We start from the raw sequence: 18059 nt of genomic DNA on the forward strand, positions 1-18059 counted from the left end.
CACATTAACATAGCTGAATTTAGGGAAGAAACCCTTTAATTTTCTGACTCATGCGTGTTGTCTTTGGATGCTACCAAGTTGCCCACAACAAATGTGGATTCCTCCCACGCCAATTCGGCTTTAATATGAATGTTAGCAGCCATCTTTCTCAAGGGCAAGGCTCAAGCAGGAAGGTCACACCCTACCAGTCTCAGATAAAGCCAGACGCCGTGAAGTCTCCCTGAATCCAATCGAATAGACGTTTTCACCGGAACTGCTTTCCTCACGACCGGAAGAGGCTGTGCGTAAGGGCGTTGGGGGCGGAAATGACGAGAGTGGTGGTAGTGGGGTAGTTGGCGGGTGGATGAGCAGGGCTGGTCGCCATGTCCGCGGGGAGCGCGGCACATCCTGGAGCCGGCGGGTAAAGCTTTGCGGGCGAGGGCCTCACGGAGAGCATGGGGCTCGGGAAAGGCTGAGGAACCTTGGGAATCCGCGTGGGGGAGGGGCGCTTAAGTGAAAAGTGTGTATGTGGGACAGCCGCACTTGTGGGGAGAGCGAGGCCCAGAGTCCCTGAACAAGGCCGCCGGGGATCAGAGGGCACAGGAGAGTAGGCGTTTTTGGAAGGACTAATCCGGGGAGGGCGGTAAACGAAGGCGTGCGGAACAGAATGGAGTCTTGATAAGGATGACAGAGTAGAAAGGAAGTAGATTCCGGAAAAGGGTTGAAAGAAGAATGGGAAAATATTGCAGTAATTACCTATTTAAAGAGACAAGGTAATTTTATCCCTGATAGGTGATTTGGAGGTGTAAAGAGAACATGAGCGAGGGAAAATGGGGTGCTATAGGAAGTAAGTTAAGTGAAAGCTTTGGGCCTTAATTTTCTTCTTTTCCTTTTTTGTAGACGTCGCAGCAAATGGGACCAACCAGCGCCGGCCCCCCTTCTTTTCCTTCCACCTGTAGCCCAAGGTGGGGAGGTTACCAGCAGTGGGGGGAATCCTGGGGGATCCACAGCTGCTCCTTCTGGAGCGTTGGATGCTGCTGCTGCTGTGGCTGCCAAGATCAATGCCATGCTTATGGCCAAAGGGAAGCTGAAACCAACTCAGAATGCTGCTGAGAAGGTATTTGGAGTTGAAGGGACTCTGCTTATAGCACATTTAATAGGTGTTATTTCACAATCTTTTAATCTCACAATCATTTGTGTTAATAAAGGAGAAAATGTAAGTACAGTAGTTTAAAGGTCATTTTGTTTTGTAATGTACACATGATATTTTGTCATATTTGTCTTTTATCAGGCAGGTTTGATTGGCTGGTAATGTTTATGGGCTAAATAGAATTTGTCTCTGTTCACTTTGTTTAAAGCAGTGATGTAATATGTTTTGTGATTACATGTATGATTTTTCCAAAACTTAAAAGACAAGTTCAGATAAATCAAGTGAACTTCAAATTAGAGAATTTGTGTCTCTAATTAGAACCCGTGGATTCAAATCTCTGATGACTAACTAAAGTGCAATTAAACATGAACTAAAAACAAATACTTTATGAACTGTTTTTGCGTTTTCACACAAATGGAGAAAATTATTTGATCATTTTATAAAAATCTGATAGAACCTTAGAACTAGACTGAATCTGAACTTTGATCCCTTGAATGTATCTTGTGATAGAATGGAAGTATCTTTCTACATGAGGAGTATATTGCTAGAATGTCTGCTTTTTTTTTTTTAACATTTTAAAAGGACAAGTTTTTTTTTCCTCTTAAAAAAAAAGATTTATTTATGTATACAAGAACTGGGGTACAGGCCAGAGGAGATGGGGGTGTGTGTGAGAGGATTCACCAGAGACAGTGGGGAGCAGAACAGGCAGATTAACCGAAATACACTGCTGAGAGGAGCAGTGGGCAAGACAGGAGAGGTCTGCTGCACCATGTGGGTATCTCCTTGGCCAGGGATCAAACTCGTGCTGCAGGGGCTGTGGATGGCTTCATAGGTTGCATCTTAACTAACCCCTTGCGCCACCAGGGAGGCCCTAACAGGACAAGTTTACTAAGAAAAGGAGAGAGAGGTACCTGCATAGTCATAGTTGGGGAGGAGAGCTGCCATTCCTGTTTTGCAGAAGGGAAAAGGTTTGTGAATGTATGCTTTTTACTTAATCCTTACAATGGTTCTTCAGAGTAGATAACTTACCAGTTTTCAGGTGAAGAAAATTAGGTTCATGATGTAATTTGTTCAAGATGTGGAGGAGGTACAGATGTCTGACTTAAGAGTCACCTTGGGCTGTTTAAGATTTTGCTTTTGCTTTATGAAGATTCTAGAGTTGGAGAATTAACTATCTTCCAAGGCATCCCATTTTGTAGTGACCGTTACTTGAAAAAAAGATCTTTTGCTTAAGTTAAAATTTGCATTCCATGTGATCTATGAAGAGATGAGTTCTGTGTTAAAAATGCAATTCAGGGCCTCCCTGGTGGTGCAAGGGGTTAAGATGCAACCTATGAAGTTCGCCACAGCCACTGCGGCACGAGTTCGATCCCCGGCCAGGAAGCAACCCACAAGGTGCAGCAGACCTCTCCTGTCTCACCCGCTGCTCCCCTCAGCAGTGCATTTCAGTCAGTCTGCCTGTTCTGTTCCCCACTCTGTCTCTGGTGTACCCGCTCACCCCCCACAACTCTGGCCTGTACCCCAGTTCTTGTATGTATAAATAAATAAAATCTTAAAAAAAAAAAGCAATTCATATGAGGTTATGGATATGCTAATTACATGTTTGTGGTGAATATGACACAATGTACATTTACATCAAACATCAAGGTGTACACCTTAAATATATATAATTTTTATTTGTTCATTTTACCTCACTAAACCTGGAAGGGGGAAATGCACTTTGTTAATCTTCCAATTCTCTCTCCTTTTTTTTTTTTTTTTTAGATTGATTTATTTATGAATGCATGAGCTGGGGTTTCAACACAGGTGTGGCGGGTAGGGAGGGAGGATTCACCAGAGACAGAATGGGAAGCGGAACAGGCAGATTGATTGAAATACACTGCTGAGTGGAGCAGTGGGCTAGACAGGAGAGGTATCCTGCACCTTTCTGAGTTAGCTCCCTTGCCAGGGGTCAAACTTGTGCTGCAGTAGCTGCTTAGTGCTGAGACTTAACCCCTTGGGCCACCAAAGAAGCCCCTAACTTTCTAATTTATTAGTAGAGAACATCAACAGAATATTTAGTAGTAAGACATATGTGTCTGAATGTAAGATATTAAAGTTGCTTAGAATTGATGGGAATCTTTACAGAATTGGAAGTTCATTGTTTCAAAGATTTATTTTTGCATGGAATAACTGGGGTGCAGGCCAGAGATACCGAGGGTGAGAGGATTCACCAGAGACAGAATGGGGAGCAGAATGGGTCTCGAACTCAGGCCATCACGGTGATAGAACTGAGACTTAACCCAGAGGCCACTAGGGAGGCCCATTATTCATTATTTTTAATGTTTGCAAAGATTTTGTCAGTCTGACCATTTCTAAGGTTTGCAAGGAAGTAAAAGCACACTGACAAAGGTGGAATGTTCCTTGAATATTGAAATTCTTGATATTAATCATTTAGGTTCATTTTCTTCTCTGAAAAATAATTTTTAAAGTGGCACTTAAACAGCAGGAGGCAGTATGGTGCATAAATACTGGATTTAGAATTAGAATAGGTGTGTTTGAAACACACAGCTCCCATTTATTGGTTGTGTGTCTTTGACGTTTGGTGTGTCAGTTCCCTCATTTATGATGGGGTTGACTGCAGTCCATCTCATGTGGTTAGTGGCACCTATATTGGGCTCCCAGATAGAAAACACAGTAATGTTGGATAATACTGATAATGTACCTTTAAAGTTGGTCATAAGGATTCATTGAGAAGTATGAGAAGTATAAATGTGAACTGAAAGGGGCTAAAGAATTAGGGTAAGGAGATATGGGGTCTGTTTAGTTTGCGTCTAGGTTTAAAATGTATTGAATGCACAAAGAACTATTACCTCCCTTGAGCAGCTTAGCTTGACATTGGCATGGGGCAGCTAAGAGTTGGAGGAGGCGTCTTGAGATTAAAACTTTTTCAGATAACACTGAAATCCAGCTCTCTGGAGTTGCTTGTAGTTTAAATTGAGAGAAACCAGATCAGTTTTTGGTTCTTGAATTTCATCCCTTCTCATTCTTTAATACAGAGTAATGGGTTACTAAATACAATTTAAGGGTTTTGTAGTTCATTGCAAAGATGGAATTAATTGGATTTGATACATTGTGACTGTAGTGTTGGCGCAAAGGCAACTTTGTGTTGCATGAGTGAAGTATATGAGTTGTTGGACTTGTTCATCATGTGCATTGAACTCTACCTTGTATTTTATTACTTTACAGCTAGCTAATTGAGCTATAAAACATCATAACTTGGCCTTTAATTTTTTTTTTTTGGTGATCTGCAGATTTTAGTCCCACAGGTTCTGTAATTATGTGGTTATCAAAATGTACATGTGGTTGAGATTGTAGAGAAATCATATACTGATCTTTAGATAGATCAACTAAACTTGGTGTCATTTTACTGAGATTTTGTTTGCTTGTTTCATTTATGAAGAATTATCAAATTTTCAAGTCTGATCGTAGGCCGGTAAGAGGAAAAGTAGGGAAATGGTGGGGCTTGGGACTGAGGACAATGAAAAGATATTATTTCATCATATAAATTTAAATTTCTCTTTTTTGTAGCTTCAGGCTCCTGGCAAAGGCCTAACTAGCAATAAAAGCAAAGATGACCTGGTGGTAGCTGAAGTAGAAATCAATGATGTGCCTCTTACATGTAGGAACTTGCTGACTCGAGGACAGACTCAAGACGAGGTGTGGAGATGTTGGGCTTCTGTGGGGAAGGTGGTGGGTAGATGTGGTTTCAGAAAACCAAGATCACTAATACAGACTAACAGGAGTCAGATGTTAGGAGTTTGGGTCCTAGGCTTTGAAGTAAGGGTTGGCTTTAATTTAACTCAGAGGAATTATTTGGTAAAGAATCAGATATGGGTTGATCTCCTGGGTTGGTTTGAGTAAGAAACAGTGCAGTTCAAATTTTAGATATAGAAGAGAACTCATTTTTGCCATATTGGTAGAATGAATGAGGAAAGTCAATCCTGCTAGCTATCATTAAAATTGATTAATTGGCACATCATATTTTAATAGAATATTTGCATTTTTAGATCAGCCGACTTAGTGGGGCTGCAGTGTCAACTCGAGGGCGGTTCATGACAACTGAGGAGAAGGCCAAAGTGGGACTAGGGTGTGTATGCATATCCTTTACTTTGGGGAAGGTTTGGGATATACCACTGACATTAGCTTCGTATTTTTCTTTCTCAGGCAATATGTGTAAATTTTTGTTTAGTAGCTTGGGGCGGGGGTGCATGTGCACGCAAATATTGAGACTCAAAATAGATGTAAGAAATGTTGGCAGTTATTTTCTTGGTTTTTTTTTTTTTATTTTTAATTTTTATTGGAGAAAACAAATTAGACAAAAGTTTAAAAATAATACTTGTTAACTTTTAATGAATATACTTCTAAAACTTTTGTTCTATGGAAATAATTCCTTTAAAAATGGGCTGATTTTTTTGTTTTTTAAAAAAAGCCTTTTCTCCATCTCCTTAGTGCATCTTTGATAATTACAGATTGTAAATTATCCTTTTTCATCTCCATGTCATTTCATCTCTTTCATTTCAATTTTTGAGGACAGGTACTTTTGAAGTGCAACATTTTAACAGTGGCTTAAACCAAACACAATTAGCAGGCAAAATTTGCTCCTTAGTACAAACTAAGAGTATTTATTTCCATTTTGTATTTGTGTTAGTTGCTTTTTGAATTATTTTTTTGAAGTTATTTTTCACCTTTTACAAACTGGTCATTGATCACTTTTCTTCATTATTATAATCAAAATCTGAATCTAAGTCATCTTTTCATTTGGAACCTAATAGATCTCAGTTTGTGTGCGTCTTTTAATTTATCCTTATCTCACCATTAATTTCCGTAATAAGAGTACATTTGCCTATAACCTAACATATCTAATACAAAGAAATTCTGTTCTAGAATAATGGGTTATCTCAATTGATTGGCTACTAATGTTCTTGAACCCTTAAGAATAGATTTGATCTCTGTATGGGCCAGTTAACTTTAAGCAAGAAGAAAGGCTTATTCATTCCCCTAACTGAGAAACTGTATTCTTAGAAATTAAATAGGAACAACCATTTCTGTGCATATCATCTCTTTTACTTATTTGGAAGCTTTAAAGACTATGAATTACACTTGTTAACTCAGTTGGCTCCTTCTTTGGTGTGACTAGTTTGGGATCATCATTTTATATTTCTCTTTATAGGGATCGGCCATTGTATCTTCATGTTCAGGGCCAGACACGGGAATTAGTGGACAGTAAGTGATATTTTGGGCTTACATACTGCTTTTTTTTAAAGGGCAAAATACAGAGCAATATGTAATAAGTTGTCTGCTTCCTAATGGCTGTATTCTCACTCTGATTTGTGAACTACTTATGAATGTCCATGGGGGTTTAGAGAGGTTGTAAGCCACATGCTGGGTAACCTAGAAAATGGAGTAATACTTGAGGAATTGAGCATTGGCCTATGTTGACCTTTGGGTACTAGTCTGTTTATTCAGTTCTTTGGTATAGTATCTTACTAGCTGTGTTTTTTCCCAGGAGCAGTAAACCGAATCAAAGAAATTATCACCAATGGGGTAGTGAAAGCTGCCACAGGGACTAGTCCAACTTTCAATGGTGCAACAGTCACTGTCTATCACCAGCCGGCACCTATTGCACAACTGTCTCCAGCTGTTAGCCAGAAACCTCCCTTCCAGTCAGGGGTATGTTTTGTGGAGAGATCATGAACAGCTTTATCATTTCTATTAAAATGATACATGCCAAATAATACAGCAAGTGTGTGTGTTGGGGGAGAATTCTGCAATTCTAACCTGAACGTTACCCACTGTTGACACCTGTTTATAGGTCAGTTAGGTTTCCAAGATTCACTGATTATCTGAGTATATAAATCTTCAAACAGATACATTCTATAAAGGGGGCTGGTAGATCACAGAATATCTATTGTACATTTTGAAGTTAGTGGTTGGAACTTATGTTTGTAAGTTGATAGCAGCTGGAGGACTAAGAAGGCTGAGTCTGATGAAGTAAGATTCTGCTGATACAATCCTCCTAGAAAAAAGGGTTTGAGAGAGCAGCCCTTATTGGAGAAAGTCACTGGGCTGACTGTACTACCCAACATTCCACTGCAGTTTATAGGAGACTGTGCTATTTATAATAATTTCTTATGTGTATATATACATGTTATGTGTTATTGTATATTATATCACAACTTGCACATAGCTTATAAAGGGATGAAGTGGGTATGTTTATTTCAGTATTGAATCTTGGGTTTTCACAGCTTACAAATATTTTGCTGAACAGAGTAAAGAAAGTATTAATGTGGATAGGTACTTGGAATATGTAGTTCTCACAAGTTTTGCTACCAGACAGGGTTTATTTTTATGGAGTCATGGTAGAAATGCAGGTGTCCTTATTCCTGGAAGTGATTAAGAGTATCTAGAGGATTAAAGTATTTTTGCATACTAATTTTCAAGATTAAGGTATGTATCTTCTGTTTAATCTAAAGTGTTTTTTCCTTCCACAGATGCATTATGTTCAAGATAAATTATTTGTGGGTTTAGAACATGCTGTACCCACTTTTAACGTCAAGGAAAAAGTGGAAGGTCCAGGTTGCTCCTATTTGCAGCACATTCAGATTGAAACAGGTGCCAAAGTCTTCCTACGAGGCAAGGGTTCAGGCTGCATTGAGCCAGCATCTGGCCGAGAAGCTTTTGAACCTATGTATATTTACATCAGGTATGAATGTATGGGGTTCAGACATTTGAGTGCTTGTCAACTTACCTGTAGAGGTAGGAATGATTCCAGAGTAAGAGGGGTTGGACTTAATAAAGTAGTAGTAATTACTTGAGGAGCTAAGATAAACTCTAAGAGTAATCCCAATTAGGTAATAATGAGGAGGTAGAACTGGGGTTTTTAGTATTCAGTTTGCTTGGGCTTTATACAAGCCTGTGATCCTACAATGAGCTGTATGAGCCTAATGTAACTTACATTAGAACCTATGACAATATGACTATATTTTGTAGTAATTTTAATGATCGTTCACCATCTTTATGTCAAGTCATACCATTACTCAGAAAGAAACCAATAAAATATTTGTGGTAATTGATAGTTATATATTAAAGAGCTTATTTAACATTTTGTTTTCCTATTTTGTGGTTTTTCAGAAGCTTGGATTTGCTCTATATTGAATATATCAAATTTACAAAACAGCAGTCAAAGTAAAAGCAGAATCCTGTATTTTTTCTCTTTTTCCCCTTTGAATTATTGGTCATTATTCCTTTACAGTCATCCCAAACCTGAGGGCCTGGCTGCTGCCAAGAAGCTCTGTGAGAATCTCTTGCAAACAGTGAGTTATATATACTCATTCAGAAGAACTACTACTATTTTGGATCGTGTCTTAGCCATTTTTCCTACCTGGTTTCATTTCTCAGACATCCCATGTCAAATCACCACAGATTGGGTTTTAACAGAAATTAATTCTCACAGAAGTCCAAAATCAAGATATGGGCAGAGTTGCTTCCTTTTGAGAACTCCAAGAAGGAATGTATCCTAGGCCTGCCTCCTAGATAATCGCCTGAGTTCTTGGCAGTCTTTGCTTGTGTCATGTCACTGTAGTCTGCCTCCACCTTCACCTGGCTGCCTTTCCTGTTTCTTTGTGTCTGTCTCCTAAGGATAGCGATCATTGGGTTTAGTATGACCTCATCTTAATAACTTATATCTGCAACGGTCACATTTCCAAATAAGGTTACATTTGAGGTCCAGGCAGATGTAAATGGGGTATGTGTGTAGAGAGGGGGACACTGGTCAAACCATTACATTCTTCTAGCAGCTTATATTCTCTATAACGAAGTCAAACTCCCTAGCCAGGGTCACAGGCATGCATATCTTCAGGAGCTGTTTCAGTGTGAAATTTCAAAATCTGCATTACCTAGGATTCAAAAATCTCACATGTGTTATTTAAAATGCTTTTCATGGGCCTCCCTGGTGGCGCAAGGGGTTAAGCACCGCACTGTGAAGCAAACTGCAGCCTCTGTAGCATGACTTTAATCCCTGGCTGGCCAGGGAGCAAACCCACATGGCGCAGCAGACCCCTTCTGTCTCGCCCACTGCTCCCCTCAGCAGTGTGTTTCAGTCAGTCTGCCTGTTCTGTTCCCCACTCTGTCTCTGTCTGTCTCTGGTGGTTCCTCTCACCCCCCGCATCTCTGGCCTGTACCCCAGCTCTTGTGTGCATAAATAGATAAATCTTTAAAAATAAAATAAAATGCTTTTTATCCCAGTCAAGTTGTTTATGATGGCATTATAAGTTTTTTTTTTTATATTAATTTTAAAGTAAAAGATTAGAGCTATGATAGTTTTAGACCAGTTAGTAGTGTTTTGGGGATAATTATTTGATTGTCCATTCTGGGTTTTTGTTTTGTTTTGTTTTGTTTTTGTTTTTTTAGGATTTATTTATGCATGTAAGAACTGGGGTACAGACCACAGGTGTGGGAGTAGAGGATTCACTAGAGACAGTGGGAACAGAACAGGCAGATTGACTGAAATACACTGCTGAGGGGAGCAGTGGGCAAGCCAGGAGAGGTCTGCTGCACCATGGGGGTTAGCTCCCTGGCCAGGGATCCAACTCTTGCTGCAGTGGCTGCAGATAACGTCATAGGTTGTTTCTTAACCCCTTGCACCACCAGGGAGGCCCCTCTTTTTTTTTTTTTTTTTTTTTTTAAGTAATAAAATAACCAAGTTAAACCAGAGTGCTGGTTTTTTTTTTTGTTGTTGTTGTTGTTCTAAGATTTTTTTTTTAAAGGGATTTATTTATGCATACAAGAGCTGGGGTACAGGCCAGAGGTGTGTGGGGGGAGGTTAGAGGAGTCACCAGAGACAGTGGGGAACGGAACAGTCAGATTGACTGAAGTACACTGTTGAAGGGAGCCCTGGGGTGAGTCAGGAGAGGTCTGCTGCGTCATGTGGGTTGCTCCCTGGCTGGCCGGGAATTGAACTTGTGCTGCAGTGGCTTCATAGGTTGCGTCTTAACCCTGCTGCGGATAACTTCTTAAGTTGCTACTTAACCCTTGCGCCACCAGGGAGGCCCTAAGATTTTTTTTTTAATGCATACAAGAACTGGAGTGTAGGGGGTAAGAGGATTCACCAGAGGCAGAGTGGGGAGCAAAACAAGTGGATCTACTGAAGTACACTGTTGAGGGGAGTAGTGGGAAAGAAAGGAAAGGTCTGCTACGCCATGTGGGTTAGCTCTCTGGCTGGGGAGTGAACTCAGACCAGTGGCTGGCAACAGCTTGATAGCGCTGACTTTAACACCTATGCCACCAAGGAGGCCCATAGTACTGTTTTTGAAGTACCTAAAGGAAATAAGGTTTGGGGGTTGATTATGTTCATCCTTGTGTTACTTGCTATTTAAGGGTACCCTTTTGGGAAACTTTGCTTTTGTGAAGTAACCGGATTTACCAAACTTTGTACCAAATAACTTCCTTACCATTCCCGATCTTTTCCTTTGTTGCTACTTGAATTTATAGACTTAGGATCCTTATAATGAAGAACTGGAGTTGGAGAAAGTATCACGCCTCTATTAGCTGTGAGTTCCCTAAGAATAGGCGGACCACCCTGTAGATAGAGTGAATGATTTCTGAAGTTATACTGATGACTTACAGCTTTCATAACATTTTAATTTCTGTGGTTCTCTGGTTTTGTACCCCAGCATTTGTCTAGTTTGTGGGATTTAGCATTTTCCATGCTTCTGATTCCCAAAACCTTGCTTAATAATTTATAGGTGTGCTTTAAAATTTAAGTTAGATGAGTTTAAATTTGATCAGAGCATCAATGGAAGTAACTTAATTCCTAATTACTTTGGTCTTAAAATTGTATAATCGAGCCTTTATAAATAGCCCACACATTAGGACTATCCATGATTGATTTGTTTTCCCTTCTCTTGCAGGTTCATGCTGAATATTCTAGATTTGTGAATCAGATTAATACTGCTGTACCTTTACCAGGTGTGTATGTCTTAAAGTGTTTAGAGAATGTTTTGCTAGTGATTATTTATGTGTAAAGTGTGATACTTGAGGCTAGAATAACTGTGCCAGGGCACCAATAATGTTCCCTTCAACTTAGGGATAATTTGGAAATCCAGTCATGCCTCAGTATTTTGCTTCCCTAGAGATTAAGTTTAATATTCAGTTAAAATGTCTCATTCTGCTGCAGCTGATTAAACACTTTTTTTCTTCCCCCTCAGGCTATACACAACCCTCTGCTATAAGTAGTGTCCCTCCTCAGCCACCATATTATCCATCCAATGGCTATCAGTCTGGTTACCCTGTTGTTCCCCCTCCTCAGCAGCCAGTTCAACCTCCCTATGGAGTCCCAAGCATAGTGCCACCTGCTGTTTCATTGGCACCTGGAGTCTTGCCAGCATTACCTACTGGAGTCCCACCGGTGCCAACACAATACCCGATAACACAAGTGCAGCCTCCAGCTAGCACTGGACAGGTAGGATGTGAGGATGTACAATAGGGTGCTGTTGAATTAGGGGAAACTAGGACAGGGGAGGGGTGGAAGAGTGGAGGGATTAACCAGAAATAAATACATAATGTGGGGGCTTTTTTTCCTGTTGTCTTGCTGTGTTCCCATTGCCAGGCTACCTGAATACTTTGTTGTGTGTGTTTTCATCCTAAAGTTTACAAATCTTGTTATCATAAAACAGTTTATAGTAGTAGACAACAAGTTTTTATTTTTTTTAAGATTTATTTATATATGTGTACAAGAACTAGGGTGTAGGCCAGAGGTGTGTATGGGGGAGGAGGATTCACCAGAGACAGGATGGGGAGCAGCACAGGCAGATATACTGAAGTACACTGCTGAGGGGAGCAGCAGGCGAGACAGGAGAGGTCTGCTGCGCCATGTGGGTTAGCTCCCTGGCCAGCCAGGGATCAAACTCATGCTGCAGTGGCTGGCAATAGCTTGATAGCGCTGTGTCTTTAACCCCTGTGCCACCAGGAAGGCCCTCAAGCTTTTTATAAAGAATCAGATATTAGGGCCTCCCTAGTGGCACAAGGGATTAAAACACAACCTATGAAGCTGTCCACAGCCACTGCAGCACGAGTTCAATCCCCGGCCAGACAGGGAGCTACCCGCATGGTGCAGCAGACCTCTCCTGACTCATCTGCTTCTCCCCTTAGCAGTGTATTTCAGTCAGTCCGCCTGTTCTGTTCCCCGCTATGTCTCTGGTGAATCCTCTCACACCTCCCCCCACACACACACCTCTGGCCTGTACCCAAGTTCTTGTGTGCATAAATAAATAAATCTTAAAAAAAAAAATCAGATGTTAAAATATTTTAACCTTTGTAGGCCATAGAGTCTGTCATAGCTAGTACACTCTGTGGCGCAAAATCAGCCACAGACAATACCATAGAATGAGCAAGCATGTAAGAAACTGGGATTTTAGCAAGAGTAGGTGAGTCGCTCATCTAGGTAGATAACTATGTAGAGTCCTTTTTTGTGGTAGGAAAGAGGTCAGTGTGAGAGCATGGAAATGGATTTATGGTAGGCCCTTCTTTGTGGGCTTCTCATAGTGTACCCATGCGAGAGTAAGGTGTAGCCTCGAACCATTGCCCAGCCCCTCACCCGTGGACTGTGAGCACTGAAAGGGGCTGTACATTTGAGGCAGAAAGGGACTTAGGAACTAGACTTTCTGATCCCTACTCATAATTATTTTACTTTTTATTTGTAGGTAGAGCTCTAGTTCTCAAGCTTTGAGCCACTCTTTTGTAATTAGGAAGCAACACAGCAGAGTGGTTAAGGTTTAAGGTTAGACTGCAGGGGTTGAGCATGACTTTCTCATTTTGAGTTGCGTGATCTTGGAATATAACTTACCTGATTCAGGCTTTGGTTTTCCCTATATACAAAATGGGCATATTTGATAATAGTTATAAGGATTAAGTAAGGAGATATAGTCAATAAATGTTAGCTGTTTGTTATTAAGAGCTTTATTTGTAGGGGTGTTTATTTTGTCTAGTATATACTGCCATTTGACCACCCCTTTTCCTTTTTGGAAGAACTTCTTAAAACATTAGGACAGACGCACTCTTGACACAACAACTCCTTAGCCTATGAAAGTGGTAGATGAAGCTGCCTTTGCCACAAGCTTTATCCGGAAAGAGCTAATCACATTAATTAAAGGGCCTTAAGTGAAGAGAATGTTCTTGCTTGATAACCACTGTATTAAGTGGCTGGAGTTTTTGTTTTTTATTTTTTATTATATATTTTTTAAAGATTTATTTATGCATATAAGAGCTGGGGTACAGGCCAGAGATGTGGGGGGGTGAGAGGATTCATCAGAGACAGAGCGGGTAACAGAACAGGCAGACTAACTGAAATACACTGCCGAAGAGAGCAGCGGGCAAGGCAGGGGAGGTCTGTGCCATGTGGGTTGCTTCCTGGCTGGCCAGGAATCGCACTCGTGCTGCGGAGGCTTCAGATTGCTTTGTAGTGCGGTGCTTAACCCCTTATGCCACCAGGGAGGCCCAGTTTTTGTTTTTTAACAGTCATAGTTGCCCCTAATAGCCCAGATACAGTGTTTCTCCTGAGTTCAGAGCACGGAAGAGATCGTTTCATGTTTCCCTTTGAAGAAGGTGGGAAGGCTAGGTGGACTGTTAGCAAATTTTATACATAAAGGAAACAAAGATGAAAAACTCATGTTGGTATATATTGATCATTACAATATATGTAATCATTGTTTACTAATTTGTTAGTTGGGTATTCTCACATTCTTTTTCCCTTTGGTTTGTTTTGGTCCCAGAATCCGATGAGTGGGCCTTTTATTCCTGCTGCTCCTGTCAAAACTGCCTTGCCTGCTGGTCCCCAGCCCCCACCCCAGCCCCCACCCCAGCCCCCACTCCCAACTCAACCCCAGGCACAGAAGAGGCGATTCACAGAGGAGCTACCAGATGAACGAGAATCTGGACTTCTTGGATACCAGGTTAAATAAAATACCATGTCTTACTTTCCTCATCTCATCCTACTAATTCTCCCTTTTGAAAAAAGAGAAATGCACAAATATATCAACTGTTCTCCCAATACTGGGATCCCAGAAAAATTCGTTTAGATTAGGTTTTTAATTCTTGGGGGATTAATTTAAGCAAGAATGATTCCCTTTGGGTGGGTTTTGTCTTTGGGGTCAGTGTGATAAGACTACAAAACTCTCCACTGGAGAGAAGTCCCCTATGACCAGCATCTGGGCTGAGTTTTATCAAATTCTGCACTCTCATTGATACATTGGACTCTTGAATAACCTTAAAGCTGTATAGTTCTTACTTCCTTATACATCTGTCCAAAAGCTGTCATTCCACCAATATGTGCTTTGAGTTTAAAACCTTGGCTTTCAACTTACTATTCTTTTCTGCCCTGAAAAAAAGAGAGTGATTTCTTTTCCCATTTCCTCCCCTTACCCCATAATAGAAACACAGTAATCCTGTGCAGACACATAATTTTTAATAGTCATTCACTAGAATTTTTTTATGATTATTAAAATATGTAGTTTGGGTGCAATTTTGTTTCATTCAAGCACCTTTACTTTTTGTTAGAATTGTGGAAACATTTTTTTGAAATCAGAACTTTGAAACATTTTCAAAGTTTATAATTAGGTTTATACAAACCAGTATGGATGGTTGAAACAGACTTCACATAAAGAGTCACAACAACACTGACAAAGTCCTACAGAGAAAAAATAATGTCTTTTTCACTGTGGCTGTACTCCAAATCCCAAAAAACTATGTAGAGCAGCTTACTGCCATTTACCAGAAAGATGAGGCACTTGAGTTACATTAAGGAGCTAAACTCAATACAGCAGTTGTAGATTTGCTAATGCCAATGTATTTTTCTGCTCATAGCATGGACCCATTCATATGACTAATTTAGGTACAGGCTTCTCCAGTCAGAATGAGATTGAAGGTGCAGGATCGAAGCTGGCAAGTTCCTCAGGCAAAGAGCGAGAGAGGGACAGGTGAGTTGTTTGAAACACTCACATGGATATATTCACGTTATTTCAATTGACACAAGCTTCTGTGTTCTAAAGTGTTTTGTTGTTTTTTTTTAATTTTGTGTAGAATAACTGGGGTGTATGTCAGAGGTGTGGGGGGTGGTGAGAGGATTCACCAGAGGCAGAGTGGGGAGCAGAACAGGCAGATTTTACTGAAATACACTGGTACAGGGAGCAGTGGGCAAGACAGGAGAGGTCTGCTGTGTCTTATGTGGGTTAGCTCCCTGGTCAGGGATAGAACTCAGGTGGTAGCAGTGATAGGGTTGAGACTTAACCCCTAGGCCACCAGGGAGGCTCCACAAGCTTCTGTGTTCTCAAACCAAAATGACGGGCCTCCCTGGTGGCTCATAGGGTTAAATCTCAGCACTGTGAAGCTATCAGCAGCCACTACTATACAAGTTCAATACCCGGCCAAGGAGCTAACCCACATGGTGCAGGAGACCTCTCTTGTCTGCCTGCTGCTCCCCTCAGCAATGTATTTCAGTAGATCTGCCTGTTCTGCTCTCTACTCTGTCTCTGGTGAATCCTCTTGCACATAGCCCCGCACCTTTCGCCTATACAACCAGCTCTTGTATGCATAAATAAATTTTTTTAAGATTTATTTATTTATACAAGCACTGGGTACAGTTAGAAGCGTGGGAGGGTAAGAGAATTCACCAGAGCGGGGAACAGAACAGGCAGACTGACGAAATACACTGCTGAGGGGAGCAGCGGGCGCAGCAGGAGAGGTCTGCGCGCCTGTGGGACCCTCGCCGTCGGCTGGGGATCGAACCAGCACTGCAGAGGCTGCGGGCAGCTTCGCAGCCCAGCACTCAAACCTCTGCGCCACCAGGGGAGGCCCAATAAAATAAATCTTAAAAAAAAAAGTGAAATCGTTTGGCTCAAACGTGTTCCTGTTTGATGCAGTAGTGGAAAATAAAATCTTTAAAACAGCTACATTCTGAATAATTCAGTGCATGGATAGGGAATAATAGGTTACACAAGCCATTCTTGCTTTTTACGACAATAACCTATTGTTCATAGAGGTTCTTAAATGAAAATCCATCCTGCTATCCAGTTCTTGAATTCTCCTTTCCTGTATTATCTTTGATAAGGGGGAGCTGATTTCCCATAACAGTTCTATTTTTGGAATGTTCTGGCTGTGTCAACAGACCTTACAACCTTGTAATTTGATACTAAGTTTGAAGGGTAGGGGGATCATGTGAAAGGAGTTAAAATTACTGGTTAAAATTAACTCAAAAGATTATCTGGGGCCTCCCTGGTGGTGCAGCGGTTGAGCGCTGGGTTGTGAAGCTGTGCGCAGCCTCTGCAGCGCCGGTTCCATCCCCGGCTGCTCTCTGGCCACCGGAGGAGGGTCCCATATGGCGCGCAGACTTCTGCCGCCCGCTGCTCCCCTCAGCAGTGTACTTCGGTCCTTCTGCCTCCTCTGCTCCGGCTCTGGTGAATTCTCTCACCCTCCCGCACTTCTGACTGTACCCAGTGCATGTATAAACAAAACAAACAAATAAATAAAACATGCCTCTATAAAAAAATTCAAAAAAAAAGATTATCTGCAGACTATCGTTCCACCTAAGTACTGGAGAAGTTAAAATTGAATTTTTCTGAAAGAGTATTTCATTTTTTATTTTTTAATAGGCAGTTGATGCCTCCACCAGCCTTTCCAGTGACTGGAATAAAATCAGAGTCTGATGAAAGGAATGGGTCTGGGACCTTAACAGGGAACCATGGTGAGTAAGGTGTAGCTGGGGGAACAGGGAGTAGCTAAGACTGGTCTTAAGTGTTTAGTTTTCTGACCTGAAGTTCATTCAGGTGTGATTCATTCAGGTGTTTAATCCAACCTCTGTAATCTGGCTAATGAGAATTTTTTTTTTTTATTTATATGGACAGCATATAGTTACACAGCCTTTTGTTTTCAACCGACGTGTGTCTAGAAAAGAGTCAGTCGACTTATATTTTATACATAGCATCAGTGACATTAAAACCCTAGGAAATACTAATGATTGGTAGGTCATTTCAAAATTTTGTTGCCTTTGTTGTCTGAATACCTAGAAGTAATCGGATATAGATTTAATAAAGATTGATTTTTCTTTGTATTGGGAGATGAGCCACATTTCCCCTTATAACTGTTGATTAGCCTGTGGCTTTTATAAAATAGTGTTGCTTCAGTGTTCCAGAACTCTAAATCCTGTAGGGTTACATGGGATCATTTTGCTCCTTGTCTATAGTCATAATAAAATCGAACAAAAGAAAATACGTATTTTTCTTTTCTTAACTTCTTTTCTTTTAACTCTTTAAAAGGTGAAATATCAGGCTCCAGAGACTCACTTGCTAACTTTCCTTTTTTTTCTTTTTTCTTTTTTTTTGTGTTTCTTTTTTCTTTCTCTGTTTTCTTACATGGTTCTGGTGGATTCACATTTGCTGGTGCTGTTGCTGTTTTTCGTGTGATCTTCAACGTTTTTGGGTGACCATTGACCCTGTGACCTCAAAATGGTGTCCAACTAACCACTTACAATTAACATCTTTTTTTTATTAACGAATTTATGGTATTATCTTTTTTTTTTTCTTGGTGGGGAATGGGGTTGGGTTGTTTTTCTCTATTTTAGATTATCCAGTGAAGAAGATGAAAACTACAGAGAAGGGATTTGGCTTGGTGGCTTATGCTGCAGATTCATCTGATGAAGAGGAGGAACATGGAGGTCATAAAAATGCAAGTAGTTTTCCACAGGGCTGGAGTTTGGGATATCAGTACCCTTCATCACAACCACGAGCTAAACAACAGATGCCATTCTGGATGGCCCCGTAGGAAACATTGGAATTGACTTTTGACCTTCGGTGACTCTTCTTTAGCAATAATGCATGCATTTGATTTAACAAGACTCTGA

At 40.8% G+C, this 18059-nt stretch overlaps 1 protein-coding gene across 1 annotated transcript; it reads left to right on the forward strand.

The window, feature by feature from the left end:
* Positions 1–362: 362 nt before the first annotated feature.
* KHDC4 (KH domain containing 4, pre-mRNA splicing factor) lies at positions 363–18059 on the forward strand (the record flags this gene model as incomplete). Its single annotated transcript, XM_084243201.1, has 14 exons — positions 363–400; positions 880–1096; positions 4700–4828; positions 5179–5258; positions 6342–6394; positions 6678–6841; positions 7663–7874; positions 8424–8484; positions 11080–11137; positions 11377–11630; positions 13939–14118; positions 15029–15141; positions 16813–16904; positions 17781–18059. The coding sequence occupies 14 exons, from the start codon at positions 363–365 to the stop codon at positions 17978–17980; spliced, it is 1851 nt and encodes a 616-aa protein (XP_084099327.1). The 3' UTR covers positions 17981–18059.

The sequence above is a fragment of the Talpa europaea genome (genome assembly GCF_964194135.1).
Source record: "Talpa europaea genome assembly, chromosome: 9".
In the NCBI taxonomy this organism is placed as follows: domain Eukaryota; kingdom Metazoa; phylum Chordata; class Mammalia; order Eulipotyphla; family Talpidae; genus Talpa; species Talpa europaea.